The sequence below is a fragment of the Haplochromis burtoni genome, unplaced genomic scaffold (assembly GCF_018398535.1).
Source record: "Haplochromis burtoni strain Fernald_Lab_line unplaced genomic scaffold, NCSU_Asbu1 Contig_1175, whole genome shotgun sequence".
NCBI classification, from domain to species: Eukaryota; Metazoa; Chordata; class Actinopteri; order Cichliformes; family Cichlidae; genus Haplochromis; species Haplochromis burtoni.
In genome coordinates, this window is record NW_024583536.1 from 1,587 (window position 1) to 17,947 (window position 16,361).

Here is a 16,361-nt window from a genome sequence, read left to right on the forward strand (position 1 = left end):
TGTGTGTGTGTGTGTGTGTGTGTGTGTGTGTGTGTGTGTGTGTGTGTGTGTGTGATTATATCGTATGATATTTTATCATGATGTGTTCAGGATCTCTGTTACAATGTTACTGTTTTGGTTGTGATGCATGAACGACGTTGAGGGTGTATTAGGGAAGGTTAGTTACGGGAAAGTAAATTAATCAGGAGAACTCTCCCCTTACATTAACTGCCCTGTAACTGTACCACCTTAATAAACCTTGGTGAAGTACAATGTCTTGTGCTTAAGACTGTACATGAAAGTTAAAATATATATGTTCAGTGCACATAGATATATAGTGTATATAGTTACATAGTTATACATATCATACAAAAATCCACCACAACTGTCAATAATAAGTTCCAAAAAGTAAATAAGGTAACAGAAGTGCAAAATTATGAAAGGTTTACAGTACTGAAAAGGGAAACACAAGGAGCCAGACAGGTGGAAAGAATCAGGACAATCAGGGTGACACTAAATTAAAAGTTATAATTGGAACTCACCAAGTAAAATAATAAGCAACTGAATATTACCAAAACTAAGACTCATAATCTATAAGAATAATGAAACCATAAAATCAAGGATCCCAAAACACAATGGATAAAAACCAAAACTTTAACAGCATTAAACTTTAAAAATAACTTTTTAAACTGTAAAACAGCAAACCAGAAAAGTTTGTGAACAGGAATCTAGGCTAAAAATATTAAGGAAGAATTCATAACAGGAATCAAACACCAAAACAAGGGGTCATGACAGAATGCACCATTAATTTGCTATTAGAAGGGTTATTTATTTATTTATTTAATGTATTTGTAATTTTATTTATTTATTTATTTGCTTCTGTACAACCCTGCAAGAACTTTGAACTTTGGTCTGAGGTCTTTGAGAAACTAAAGGTAACGGTCTGACTCCAAAAGGCAAAGAGTCAGCAGAGTAACCTGAGTCCTCAATACAATAACTAACAAATTGTCCTTCGCGTATTTCTTTCCATTGGACATCAGTTGAGCCTTTGCCACTCACCTGAGTGTAATACTGTCCCAGAATTCAGACTTTCCGTAGCCACAGCAAGGGTGGTGTATTCTGGGGCTGTTGCTGAAGGATCTTTAAACCTGACCATATTTGCAGGGGACAAATCTCTCAGTGCCTTTTTATAGTGGCAGAAGATCAGAAACAGAAAAAAACCTGGAAAACAAATAAGTTTTAGACAGAGTTTAAGTTTCAAAATGTGGTTTATTGGAGAGGCATTATTTCACAGTTTTTAAGACCCCCCCCCCCCCAATCTTCCTGCAGGTCCACCACCCGCATGAGGCATCATAGGGGTCAGGTGCATTGTGTGTCGAGCCAGGAGAGCAAGCCCTGGCGAACCAATTGCCGGCTACCAAGACTGGCATTTGGGGCATGCAATGGCACCTCTATGGCGGGGAAGGAGCCTGAGTTAGTGAGTTTGAGAGGTACCAGCGAGATATAGTCGGGCCCACCTCAACGCACGGCGTGGGCTCTGGAACCAGTCTCCTGGAGAGGGGCTGGACTCTGTCTCAGTCTAGAGTTGTCCCTGGTAAGAGGTGGCAGGCTGGGGTGGGTATTCTAACATCTACTCAGCTTGCTGCCTGCCTGTTAGGGTTTCTCCCAGTGGACAAAAGGGTTTGTTCCCTGAGCCTTTGGGTCGAGGAACAGGTCCTGTGCTTATGCGCCGAGTGGCAGTTCAGAGTACTCAGCCTTCTTGGATTCCCTGGGTGGGGTGCTGGAGGGTGCTCCGCCTGGGGACTATGTTGTCATATTGGGAGACTTCAATGCTCATGTGGGCAACGGCAGTGAGACCTGGAGGGGCGTGACTGGGAGGAACAGCCTCCCGGATCTGAACCCAAGCAGTGTTTTGTTCTTGAATTTCTGTACAAACCACTGTTTGGCTATAACGAACACCATGTTCGAAAATAAGAGTGTCCATAAGTGCAAATGGCACCAGGATGCTCTAGGCTGCAGGCCGATTTTGTAATCACATCACCAGACCTGCAGGGCTGAGCCGTCAAATGATCACCACCCGGCGGTGAGTTGGATCAGATGGCGGGGGAGAACACTGGACAGATGTGGCGCACCTAAAAGTATAGTGAGGGTGTGCTGGGAACACCTAGCAGAGGCCCCAGTCTGCGAGATCTTCAACGCACACCTCTGGCAGAGCTTCAACAGCATTCTGAGGGAGACTTGGGACATTGAATGCAAATGAACCATGTTCAGCACCTCCGTTGCCAAAGCCGCTGCGCTGAGCTACGGCCACAGTGTGGTTGGTGCCTGTCATGGTAGTAACCCCCGAAAGTGATGGTGGACACCAGAGGTGAAGGGATCTACCAAGCTGAAGAAGGAGTCCTGTTAGGCTTGGTTAGCCTGTGGGACTTCTGAGACAGCCGATAAGTACCGACAGGCCAAGCAGAACGCGGCTCAAGCAGTGGCTGAAAAACTTGGGTTTGGAAAGAGTTTGGAGAGGCCAAAGAATTTCAGACTGCCTGGAAATTCTGGCAAACCATCAGGCGACTCAGGAAGGGAAAGCGGTGCTCTACCTGCACTGTGTATAAGGCGGGTGGAGCGCTGCTGACTTCGACTGAGAAAATTGTTGGGCAGGAAGGAATACTTTGAGGACGTCCTCGACCATCCCACTGGCACTTCTTCCGTGAAGGAAGCAGAGTCTGGGGACAAAGGGGATGACCCGCCTATCTCTGGGGGCGAGGTCACAGAGGCAGTTAAACAACTCCTTGGTGGCAGAGCCCCTGGGGTAGATGAGGTCTGCACTGAGTTGATGAAGGCTCTGGATGTTGTAGGGGTGTCCTGTTTGACATGCCTCTACAATGTTGCATGGAAATCAGGGGTGGTACCTCGGGATTGGCAGACCGGGGTGGTGGTTCCCACCTTTAAGAAAGGGAACCGGAGGGTGTGTTCCAATTATAGGGAGATCACACTCCTCAGCCTCCCTGGGAAAGTCTATGCCAGGGTGCTGGAAAGGAGAGTTCGTCCGTTAGTCGAACCTCGGATACAGGAGGAACAATGCGGTTTTCGTCCTGGTCGTGGAACACTGGACCAGCTCTTTACCCTCTCAAGGATACTTGAGGGTGCATGGGAGTTTGCCTTGAAGGTGCATGGGGGTCTACATGTGCTTTGTGGACTTGGAGAAGTCATTCGACTGTGTTTCTCGGAGTGGGGGGTGCTCCAGGAGTATGGGGTGTGTGGCCCATTGCTACGGGCCATTTAATCCTTATACAACCGTTGCAAGAGCTTGGTCCGCATAGCAGGCAATAAGTCGGACTAGTTCCTGGTGGGTGACGGGCTCTGCCAGGGCTGCTGTTTGTCACCAATTATGTTCATAATTTTTATGGATAGAATTTATAGGCACAGCCAAGTGACGGAAGGCTTTGACTTCGGTGGTCTCAGAATCTCATCTCTGCGTTTTCGCGAATGATGTGGTTCTGTTGGCTTCACATGGTGATGGCCTCCAGCTCGCACTGGAACGGTTCGCAGCCGAGTGTGAAGCAGTGGGAATGAGAATTAGCACTTTTAAATCTGAGGCCCTGGTCCTCAGCAGGAAAAGTGCCCACTCTGAGTCGGGGACAAGTTCCTGCCCCAAGTGGAGGAGTTCAAGTATCTTGGGCTACGTTCACACTGCAGGCGTAAGTGCAGCAAATCCAACTTTTTTGACCCTGTGCGACCCATATCCGATCATGGTATGACAGTGTGAACGGCACAAATCCGATATTTTCAAATCATCCGATCTGGGTCACTTTCGTATGTGGTACTGAATCCGATACATACCTGATGTTTTAGAAAGCGACTGCTGTTTGAACGTTCATGTCGCATTAAATCTGTCTTTTATGTCACTGACACAATTATCAGTGCCGGAGAAGCACCCGAGAAGACATCGCAAATGCTTCCTGGCCATCCCGTGTAGATGTTAGTGAAACAGTTGGGAAGACAGCGTTGGAGAAACGTGAAAATTTTATTTGTACTGTATAATCTGCAGATTCTGACAGAAATCTGCAACTATCCTTTGAAGCACCGCTCCTCTCTAAAACAGCAATAAGGATAATTATTGGGCCATATGTAAATAACAAAATAACTTTATAACTTAAGGAAAACTGGGAAACGTAAAGTCCGAAACCAGTCTTTATATTAAGGGCCAACAGTCAAATAATATTTTTTGGTCTGGATCTAAACAGAGCGCGTTGTGTGTGACATCTTCTTTTGCGCATGCGGGCCGCTTTGAGGGTTCACACTAGAGCGGGTTTGCGGTCACATTTTATTTGTAGTGTGAACAAGCAGACGAAAAAATCGGATTTGATCAAAAAAATCGGAATTGAGCATTAAGACCTGCAGTGTGAACGTAGCCTTGGAGTCTTATTCATGAGTGACGGGAGAAGGGACGAATTGGTGCTCCAACTCCAGTGATGCGGACCTGTTTGTTGTGGTGAAGAGAGAGCTGCGTGTAAAAGCGAAGCTCTCAATTTACCGGTCAATCTATGTCTCTACCCTCACCTATGGTCACAAGCTGTGGGTATTGACCAAAAGAACGAGATTGTGGATACAGCAGAAATGGGCTTCCTCCGAAGTGTTGCGCCTCTCCCTTAGAATTAGGGTGAGAAGTTCAGTCATCCGGGAGGGGCTCAGAATTAGGGATGGGTATCGAAAACCGGTTCTTGTTGAGAACCGGTTCCCACTGTTTCAATTCCTTGGAATTGTTTGCCATTTTTGCAAACGATTCCCTTATCGATTCCAGTCGCCCCAAATGACGTCACCACGTTGCGGAGCGTCATTTACCTGGCAGGAAACATGGCGCCTTTAAGCGGCTCAAACACTAAAAAGTTTGGTTATACTTTATGGGAACGGATGACAACAGGGCAACTTGCAATACTTGCAAAGTAGATATTTCATTTAAGGGAGGAAACACTACGAATATGCAAAAGCATTTGCTCACAAAACACACGATAACCTTAAATGAATGTCGTGTTTTTAATTCTGCTCCAGACTCGTGAATCTCAACCCAGCAGCAGCGGTAACGTTTGCACGTCCTCTCCTGTTAATGCGGCAGGTAAATAATCAACTAACAGTGCATATTATGTTAGCGCGATCTGCCTTATTACAAAACCTGCCATTACTGTGCATTTAGGTGACCATAATGACAAAGACAGAGTCTGGCTGGCGCTCGCTGGCAGTTCTCACTGCAGTCTACCGGTAGCGTCTCCTTTCAGGCCAGGATAGACTAATGTCACAGAGCAGTGGCAAACATCTATTTGCCACAGCAGATGCCCCTGATTTTCGGTAAGTGAATGTGTGTAATTGTAGGCAGGGACATTACTGCATATTCTTGTGTAATTGCTACAGAATAATTTATGTTATACTTTGTTATTGCTACAGAAGAATATTTATTTTATTATTTTACATTTACAATTTTTTTCCCCGGGGACCCTGTGACACCCCATTGAAGAGCCATAGGCTGGATCTCTTAAGATCTCACTGTTGGGTTTGTAAGGCCATGCTACTCCTAAATTTCTATCTTGTTCAAAGAGAAGATATAAAACAAAGTTCTAAGCTAATCGACCTTAGTGTTCTCCTTTTTTTTAAAAAAGAATCGATAAGAGAATCAATAAAGAACCAAATTGTTAAACAGAATCGAAAATGGAATTGGAATCGTGGAAATTTTATCAATACCCATCCCTACTCAGAATACAACCGCTTCTCCTCCACATCAAAAGGAGCCAGTTGAGGTGGTTCAGGCATCTGACAGAAGGAATCGATGGATGGATCAATGGGCTTCTTACAACAAGGAAAGGGTGGAACCTAAAAATTTCTTTACCAGTAATTATGATGTGCTAACACATTTGGTATTTACTATCAAAAGTGTAGCATCACATTGGTCAGTGGATCTGAGGTTTAACAAAAACTCAATTGTTTCTTTTGTGAAATAGAATAATCATGTAACACTTACACAGCAGTGGCAGCACCACCATTATCCCAATACTTGCAGGTCCTAATTGCACTCTTTTGACTGGCTGATTATTGCCATCCCATTTTCCACACACAACTCCATCCTCACACGTGCATACTCGAACCCAGACTCTCTGTGGTTCTGGGCAGGCCTTTCCCTGCTGATCTTTAATCACCAGTTCCACCTCATAGATACCCGGCCACATGAAGTTTTGAGCCCGCAAGATAGCCGCAGTATCTGTCAGAAACCACACAGAGATGTTACACATGTACAGAATGAATACATAGTATTCCTGAAATGACAATCTAACAGATTAAATTAAATAGAATTAAATTCATTTGAAATCAGTTTTATTTACATAACACAGCGTGTTTGAAATTCTACAGCAAAGAGCCTACAGTATTAGAGAGAACGCCAGCAATCGGATGATCGCCTATGAGCAGCACATGGTGATGGTGGGGTGGAAGAAAACACAAAAGTTATCATCCCGCTCGTTGGGGGCACATGGGAAGTGAAAAGAGAGTGTAAGGAAGAAATGCTCATCATGGGAAGACCCCCACCCTTTAACAGCACAACATTAGCAATGGTTCAGGGGGACATGATGTAGTCCTAACTATAAACTTTATCAAAAAGAAAAGTTTGAAGGCTAAAAAGTCTAGAAGATCTCTGCTTCCCCAAGCCAAACAGTTAGGTGGTTAGACAACAGAAAGCTGAAAGTTGTCTCACCATTCTACTTTAAGAAATTCTAGTAACAACAAGTAAACTTGCAGTCTGAGAGTAAAGTCATCTGTTAGGTTAATATGATGCTCTTATCTCTCTTTCCAATATTGCTAGTGTTCTTACTGCAGTTTTTCACTGACTGAAGGCTTTTCAGCTAGCTTTTAGACCAACCTGATAATAAGGAAGCAAGGTAAACAGTGCTTACCAAGTGAAATCTAAAACCAGACACCAACTAACACCAGCCAAAGTAAAGGCAATCTCTCCTTATATATCAATAGGCATTCTTTGTGATAAAGCTTCTATCATCATTTGTTTGCATCCACTAACCGGTGCAGCTGGCAGCATTTTCGTAGTGTTTGCATTTATATTGTGGATGAACTTCTGGTTTTTGACAACAGACTGGTGTAGTTTGCATGCTAGACAAGATGTTGCTGATTCTGTTTTTAATATTCAGGGAGACCTGCAGGAGGATAGCTAATCAGGGCTAAGTTACGCTGGCCCACATCAGCTACATGGATTTCTTCTTTTTTTTGCAACTATTTTCAACAGGACTCTAAGGTAGAGAATGCTACGCATACAATTTGCAGGTCATTGAGCAAAATGGGGATTTGAGAAGGCACATGTACTGTAGTTCATGATAGGAAATATGTCACTCTGTAAAATAGTGTACGCTTAACAAGACCAACTAGTGGGACACCATTGTGCATTAAATCAGAACAGGACAAAACACAAAGAGGAAGTGCAGAATACCACAACTTTTTGGTAGTCCACTGGAGATTGACAAGTTTACTGGTAGTTTAACCTCTTATTTGTAAAATAAAAAAAACTGAAGTAAATTTGCTTTACAAAATGTGGAAAACAGAAATATAAGTTGATAAACTAAATTCCAACATGCATTTATGTATATATTTATTATATTTTTCTATTGTATTTATTCTATTGTATATTTAACTAGATACATTTGAAATGATTGGAAGTAATTTCCTCACCATTTAGATTCTCCATGTGCCATTTCCCTTTAGTATTTTCTGGGATAATCTCAAACTTAAAAGGAGGTCCATTAGGATATGCATCCTCATTGTTAGCATTCACAATAACAGAATTCTCAGTGGTGCACATAGTCTTGATGTCACTGGTCACGATAGGGCAGTGGTCATTAAAATTGTCCAACTGGATGGCTATGGTACCAGTAGCTGTTTTAGCAGGTGTTTCTGTGATGTAAAAACAGAAATAATAATATATAATTCATCACTTTTTTTTCTTTTTTTTGGTTTTTCCTTTCTTCAGAGGGAGGCTAATGGCATTCATTCTGTACCTTTTGTAATGCAGAGTACTTTGGCAAAATATGTCCCATTGACCAGGTATGGAGACTCCCTGTCAGGTAGCCTGTTGAGTTTGATCTCAGCTGTCTCTGGGTCAATAGTCAACCAGTTATCTGGGTCTGAGCCTTTGGCATACCTACATCAGAGATAGGCCACAAACCAGTTATTATTGTACTTAGGAAGAGAAGATAACATGTAATTCTTGTTTCATGTGTATGCACTGACCTGACATTCTCAGCCAGTTCTCCAGTATCTTGATCTATTGCAGGATTGCTAGCAACAACATCTGTAATGTTGAAGGAGGTTTCTTTCTTGGAGATGGCTATAGCTTTGACTTTGGGATCAAAATGTGGCCCCTCAGGCTGGTTCTTTACATTGATTTTGATGAGATAGATTTTATATTCTCCCCCCCATTGCCAAGATGATCCTCCAGAAAAAGGTGGGGCCTTGTTCCTTACAGTTAACCCCAATACAAAGTTCTTCACATTCTCGTAATCCACAGGCTGTGAAATGGCAGACATAAAGAATAAAACTGAAATAATGGATCGTGTAAATGGTAAATGGTAAATGGCCTGTATTTATATAGCGCTTTACTAGTCCCTAAGGACCCCAAAGCGCTTTACATATCCAGTCATCCACCCATTCACGCACACATTCACACACTGGTGATGGCAAGCTACATTGTGCACACAGCCACCCTGGGGCGCACTGACAGAGGCGAGGCTGCCGGACACTGGTGCCACCGGGCCCTCTGACCACCACCAGTAGGCAACGGGTGAAGTATCTTGCCCAAGGACACAACAACCGAGACTGTCCAAGCCGTGTAAATAAAAGTATGTCATGTATTATGAGTGTATATGTCCTCATGTAAGGGGCATCCTGCCAGCATTTAATAAATGCATCTCACAACAGACTGCATAACATAAATTTCTTTGAAATTTTGTCTGCTGTACCTTATCAAGCATTAAGATGCCCTTGTTGGTGTTGGGGTCTGTTTTAATGCTGAAATACCCGCCTTCATTGCCTCTGACAATATTAAAGACAGCTTTCCAGTTGTCTGTGGCCTTCAGATCTAGGTCCTCTGCTTGGATCCTCATCACCTCCACACCTTGTATGTTCTCCTCAATGCTTCCTTCATACTGCAGTGGAACACTTAAAAGTTATTTCAACATTTTTTATGACACTTAATGTGTTATTTCCTGAAATCATCTAAAAAGGCCTTTGGAAGCATATTCTAACATTTCAAAGTATTCAATTCAATTCAATTTTATTTATATAGCGCCAAATCACAACATAAGTCGCCTCAAGGCGCTTCATAGATACAGAGAAAAACCCAACAATCATATGACCCCCTATGAGCAAGCACTTTGGCAACAGTGGGAAGGAAAAACTCCCTTTTAACAGGAAGAAACCTCCGGCAGAACCAGGCTCAGGGAGGGGCGGCCATCTGCTGCGACCGGTTGGGGTGAGAGAAGGAAGACAGGATAAAGACATGCTGTGGAAGAGAGACAGAGGTTAATAACAGATATGATTCAATGCAGAGAGGTCTGTTAATACATAGTGAGTGAGAAAGGTGACTGGAAAGGAAAAACTCAATGCATCATGGGAATCCCCGCAGCAGCCTACATCTATTGCAGCATAACTAAGGGAGGATTCAGGGTCACCTGGTCCAGCCCTAACTATATGCTTTAGCAAAAAGGAAAGTTTGAAGCCTAATCTTGAAAGTAGAGATAGTGTCTGTCTCCTGAATCCAAACTGGAAGCTGGTTCCACAGAAGAGGGGCCTGAAAACTGAAGGCTCTGCCTCCCATTCTACTTTTAAATACTCTAGGAACAACAAGTAGGCCTGCAGAGCGAGAGCGAAGTGCTCTAATAGGGTGATATGGTACTACAAGGTCATTAAGATAAGATGGGGCCTGATTATTTAAGACCTTGTATGTGAGGAGCAGGATTTTGATTCAATTCTGGATTTAACAGGAAGCCAATGAAGGGAAGCCAAAACAGGAGAAATATGCTCTCTCTTTCTAGTCCCTGTCAGGACTCTTGCTGCAGCATTTTGGATTAGCTGAAGGCTTTTCAGTGAGTTTTTTGGAATCCTGATAATAATGAATTACAGTAGTCCAGCCTGGAAGTAATAAATGCATGAACTAGTTTTTCAGCGTCACTCTGAGACAGGATATTTCTAATTAGAGATGTGCGCAAATGGAAGAAAGCGTCTTACATATTTGTTTAATATGTGCATTGAAGGACATGTCCTGGTCAAAAATGACTCCAAGGTTCCTCACAGCGTTACTGGAGGCCAAGGTAATGCCATCCAGAGTAAGAATCTGGTTAGATACCATATTTCTAAGATTTTCAGGGCCGAGTACAATAACCTCAGTTTTATCTGAATTAAGAAGCAGAAAGTTAGCGGCCATCCAGGTCTTTATGTCTTTAAGACATTCCTGCAGTTTAACTAATTGGTGTATATCATGTTAATATAGAGGACTGTGAGGAAGAGAAGTACCTGCTCTTTTTCAAGAGTGGGAAGGTTGTTGTTCACATCACGGATGTTTATAGTAACATTGCCTGTTCCAGTGTTTCCTTCTGGTAAACCTTTTAGGTCTTGGCCTCTTACAGTCAGAATGTACTGACCACATTTCTGAAATCAGAAGATTGTATGCTGTATATTACAAGACCATAAGAGCAACTGAAGAAATGTGTGGGCTGTCCAAAATTAGACTCTCAGACAAATTTGTAAAAGGGACACATTGGGGTGAATTCACTGTTATGGTTGTGGTTTGCTGATCAAAAGGTTAAGCATTAACGTTACAGTCCCATATACTGCTGCAGTTAAGCTCATTGTCTATCATCAACAGAGTTGCATATTATTGCTGACCCTGCACATTAACTTGAGTGGCTTGTGATACTTAATTTAGTTTTAGTTAGCTAGTTACTTTTGCTCTAACACCTTGTCGAATGAAAGAGATGCATTACATTTTTTTAATCTAATCATACCTCTCTCTCCAGAAGAGGCTTTTTAACAAAGATGGAACCATCATCTCTGTTAATGTAAAACATATCGTCAGGTGGATTCTGATTAATGATGGTGTAGGAAATCACAGAACGTAAAGACCATGGTTCATCAGCATCAGTTGCTGTTACTTTCATCACAAAACTACCTGAAAAACAGCATGAAATGAAACAGTCATAAAACCTAAAACAAGCAAAAAGAATGGCATTAAATGGCATTGTTTGTTTTCTTGTGATGTAAAACAATGACTTACTTTCCACTAGAGCTTTAACTTGTAAAAGTTTAAGTCATCTGTAACACTATTTACTCAATATACTGGCCAAACTTTTAGAGGCTTTTATAGATTCTTACAAATATAAACTTAACTATATAAGAATTCAGACACATTTGTTAACTACAGACTGCATTTAACCTTACATGATAACTCAATGTTTTTTATGCTATCACCTTTAGCAGGTCATTGTAAAAATTTGATCACCCTGCAAATACAAAGCCACAATGCTTTCTTTAATTCATTAAGAAATCATGTAGTATTACATCTCCATACATTTATTTGGGATTTATACCACTGACCTTCGGGACTGAGCTCATCAACTTCACCAGGCTTTATTTGCCCAAACACTGGAGCATTGTCATTCTCATCTGCAATCTGGTAACGGTACCAATCCCTTTCTTCTGCAATTGTGCCATTAGCGAACTTAATTACAAGCGTTAGCTGAAACGTGGAAGAAAACAATTTAAACTATCTTGTCTTTCTCATCTATCCTATCATAACCTAAAACAAAAAAGTGTCTGTAGTAGGGGTTTCTACCACCAGCGAAACTGCAGTTTATATCCAGTGTTGGGTGTAATGCGCTACTAAGTAACGCGTTACTGTAATTAAATTACTTTTCCACTGAAAAAGTAGAGTAACTAATTACTGTTCATTTTAAGGTATTTTAATTACAGTTACTTACAATGTACTTGCGTTACATTGTAAAATAATTAAACTCGCTGAATATCATTATTTAATTTCAATAATTTGTCTTCTAAACGTAGAAGTAAACTCTGCCGCTTTAACATCGCTGTAGTGCAGCTGCACGTCATTTCGCGCCAGTTTGCTGCATAGTCGTATTCTAAAGCGGAAGATGTCGGACTCGGCTGAAGCGAGTGGCTGTTTTATGAAATGGACATATTCCCGTCTCTTCACTTTTCTGGAACAAGGAGACAAGAACATTACAGTAATATGTAAGCTATGTCCTGGGGAGAAAAAACTATCGGCTGCTGTTAATAGCACGAGTAATCTACTGAAGTGCCTGACATGAGAGCATAGACGAACACTTCTGAGTGATCCTTGTTCATCATCCATGGATAACACCGCGGCAACTCCTGCTAAGCAGGCAAAACTTGATTTTACTTCAGCAGCACAGAAAGCGTCTGAAGGTGAGCTTAAAAAAAATGATTGCAGGCTACATTGTGGAAGAGATGCTACCGCTGCGTACTGTAGAGTCACCGTCTTTAAAAAAATTATTTATTATTTAAAGAGTTTAGTTTCTATTGTTTGTCCACTCAAGGTTTATAGGGATTTTAAGAAGCATTTAGTTAAATTACTTATTTAATAATTAAGTTACTTCTCTGACACAGTAATTAGATAAGTATTTTAAATACAATATTGACTAAGTAATTAGTAATTAATTACTTTTTTAAAGTAACTTACCCAACACTGTTTATATCCATGTCTTTTCAGACTCATAGAACAAATGTAGTGTATGTAGACTTTGAAGGAGCTGCTTTGGTGAGCATCAAATATTAGTGAAACCAACTATGAGACTAAATATGAGATATGGTCATATATGAGACACATGAGACAAGTTATGGAGTGGATCAATGGTCAGTTAAAAAAATTGCAGAATATTGTGATGGCATAGTGAAGTTTACCTTTTAACATTTCAATATAAATTGACCCTATCCTGTTTTGTTTTTTTTATCGTGTCATCAGAATAAAAACAATGTATTGAATGTAATACATATTTAGGATTTCATACATTTAACACATGAAGGAAAAAGTGTTAAATCTTATGAATGCAATAACAAGGTACAATAGAAGAGAATCACTAACATAATAATAGGGGATGAATTCCCTGTCGAGAACTTGGGTCAAACGGATGTCTCCAGTATGAGGGTCACTCACAAACACATTGAAGGGGTACTTGTCTGCCCCAACACCTGTCAGGGAGTATGTAACATTTTCATATTCTGAGTAAACCTGAAACACACAGAATAGCACATAGATAAATGCTTCAGGGTTGGTAGACCACCATCTATTTGTCCATCTAATGGCTATTAAACATTATTTGTTTTTGAAAATCAAAAAGTTAGTACAGTCAATCAGTTCATGGCAGCTAACTAGAAAAAAAAGAAAAGAAAAAATGGCACACCACATTTTTCAATTATTATTGCAGTTTCACAAACCTCACCTATGGCCAGCTGAGCTCTGAAACCTGACACAAAGAAGGCACTTGTTGATACAAGGAACTGAAATGACCGTCCCCTATAGGGTATCTAGACTCTCTCTTAGATATAGAGCGAGGAGCTCGGTCATTTAGGAAGGGCGCAGAGAAGAAGAAGAACTTCAAAATGACTTTTTTCATATATAGTACAATATGGTAATTACTTACTACAATGAGCTGCTTCTTCCTGCTTTATTGTGCTTTAGAGTTAGTCAAAAAATTAAAGTTGGGAAACAGTAACTTACTTTGTCAATGTAGTCTAAATTAGTGTAATCTCTATTTTCCATCAGGATCTGAGGGAAAATGCACATTCTTCGCTTTTTAAGTGACCTGTCTTCAGAGTTGGCCATCAGCACAGCGACAGCCTGCAGCTGTAACAAAACAGATGTTTGTATGAAGAATTTCTTAACGGAATCTCAGCTACATACAGTTAACTGGTTTATTAATTATCTCTCATCATGGGAGAAATCTTTTTTTTTCTTTTCAGTTTTCTTATTCATTATTAGATGAATTCCTTTTAAATATGATGCCAGCAGCATTTTTCAAAAACGTCGTGACAGGAACATAATCACAATTCACTACCTTTAACGATCAGCAAGTGTTTTAATCAAAGACATTTGGTCAGGACAAGCAAGGCAAGCAGTGACTGCTTTATTTAAGTGTCACCTAAAATTTAATAACAGGCTAACAGTCATGTATGCTGACTGTAAGCAGAGCATGAAAAACTGGTTTTATTGATGATAGCTCAAAAGTCGGTTGCAGGTCTGCACATCAAAGATCAACATGAATGTTTGCATACAGCCTGTCCCCACTTCCTCTCTTGTAAGGAATTCATTCCTCACCTGCTTTTCTCCACATAATGTGAGACAGTCGGCCAATGTAATGGACATTCAAAGAAATAGAGCTGAATGTTGACGTCATGATGACTTCAAAGGGCAAGTTAGTGAAAAGCACTAAACACACAAAGTTAGTGTATTTTTAGTTAAATACTTTAGCTTCATGCTTGAATTTAAAACACTGCTTGAAAGTTTGACTACAGCAGACCTTGAACAAACAGGTTCAGACATGCTGACCGCATTGTTCATTTATTCATTACCTGTAGTAGACATCCAGAAATATTAATATCTTCTATTCTATCCTAATCTATTAATTCTTTTTGTAATTAATACTATTTCAATTAAAACCTGATATAGCCCCACAGTGTTAAAATACTGGCCTGAATTATTGTTTCAACCAGCTCGTGAACAATTTTATTTTTTCTCTAAAAGTTGCAGCGAGTGAGCTGTTGCAGCTTCAGTTACTGCAGTCTTTAAAGTACTAGTACACATTCTCACAGAAACAGAAAAACAGCTTTTGTTCTGAGGTGTTAGTTAGTCTTAACTACACTGTTAACTACACCACTCAGTTCAGTGGCCTGTGAAAACCAGCATACAGCTGTTACATGTGGATTAGAAAAAAGTAGTTTAAATAATATTATTGTTATGGAGTGCAGATCGAGCAGGGTTTGACCCCTGAGAGTCAGGAGCAGAGCAGGCCATAATCCATCGAAACATAGCAAGTGAAAACTCGACCTAACTCGGTTTACTCAATGACAGAATTTTACAACGGCTCCACAAAATTAAAGTGTTAACAAAGTGTCATTTGTTAACTAAATATTAATAAGTTAAAAGGAGGTTACAGCAACTATGTTAAAGAAGCTATGTATACAGCTATGAGTGCTAAAAAAAAAAAAAAAAAGAACCTCCACAAACGTGTTAAAACTCCACGCCAGTGTGCAGCAGCTCAGAAGAACATAAGAGGACTCACTACAAACAGCAGCAGCACAAACATCGGTGCAGAAACCCGAATCATGGCTGGAGGAAACAATCCGGATCAAAGAAACTGTAGCGTGACTTCTTGCATGGATGACTGAGCTGCTTGAAATGAGGATTAGTGCTAAACGAGGAGGAGACACACACACACACACACACCCTTGCAGGAGGGCACACTTAGTGAGATCCAGTAGCGTTTTTCTAAAGGGGCGACATGGGCGGTTGCCCAGGGCGGCATCGTGGTGGGGGCTGCATCATGGGCATCGGCAACAAAAAGTTGCTCATACTCATGCGAGACATTTAAAATGACATTTAAAATGTCTCGCTTTTAATAAATAATTATATGAATCTTACAACCAGTTTTTATCTGATGTAAAATGTATAGACATCATACATATACCAACAAGACTGTACATCACTGTCACAACAGCGTTTGTTTTCATTCAAAGACTTTATGGTTTTTCCTGGGGGGCCGGTCTCTAGTCAAAATGGCTGGGCTGATTTTATGTTTCTTTACAGTTTTTTCTGAATGCTTAAACCCTAACTGTGATTCTTATAGCACAATTTCTAAAACTATTGATACTTATAGCAAAACCACTCACTGAGTTTGCAAAACTAAAAGCACAAACACTGCTTTGCCCTCAGTTTGCCATTTTGTAACACACACTTTGCAAACCTGTAGCTACAATTCACTGCACAGCACTCTTTTTGCAGAACTGTAAACACAACTCACTGCTTTACACTCAATTTCCAAATGATCAACGCACTCCTAACAAAACTATACACATTTACAGCCATTATTTACACTATTTTGCCAACTGTCTGGCACACTGTCACATGTGAAAACCTTTTTAGATAATTAGTTCACTTTGCAATCAGCCTAAGCACTATACAGTTTTTTCTGATTGCTTACAGTTTTTTCTGATTGCTTAAGCACATATTTTGTAACTATTAGCTAATTTTGCAAAACTCTTCACACAAATAAGAAAACCTGTCACCCAATAATCAAAACATTGTAGTTCTC

General features: G+C 40.7%; 1 protein-coding gene across 1 annotated transcript in view; it reads right to left on the reverse strand.

Moving 5' to 3' along the window:
* Nucleotides 1-15,475, reverse strand: part of LOC102294076 (desmoglein-2) — a gene marked incomplete in the record, with an annotated part of 15,966 nt that extends 491 nt beyond the window's left edge. Inside the window, 12 exon segments of the mRNA XM_042216663.1 lie at nucleotides 251-1,200; nucleotides 5,984-6,220; nucleotides 7,693-7,914; nucleotides 8,019-8,161; nucleotides 8,251-8,528; nucleotides 8,979-9,164; nucleotides 10,531-10,665; nucleotides 11,022-11,185; nucleotides 11,611-11,752; nucleotides 13,136-13,282; nucleotides 13,772-13,897; nucleotides 15,333-15,475. Coding sequence (XP_042072597.1) covers nucleotides 1,016-1,200; nucleotides 5,984-6,220; nucleotides 7,693-7,914; nucleotides 8,019-8,161; nucleotides 8,251-8,528; nucleotides 8,979-9,164; nucleotides 10,531-10,665; nucleotides 11,022-11,185; nucleotides 11,611-11,752; nucleotides 13,136-13,282; nucleotides 13,772-13,897; nucleotides 15,333-15,377 — 2,010 coding nt within the window.
* Between the last annotated feature and the right edge of the window lie 886 nt (nucleotides 15,476-16,361).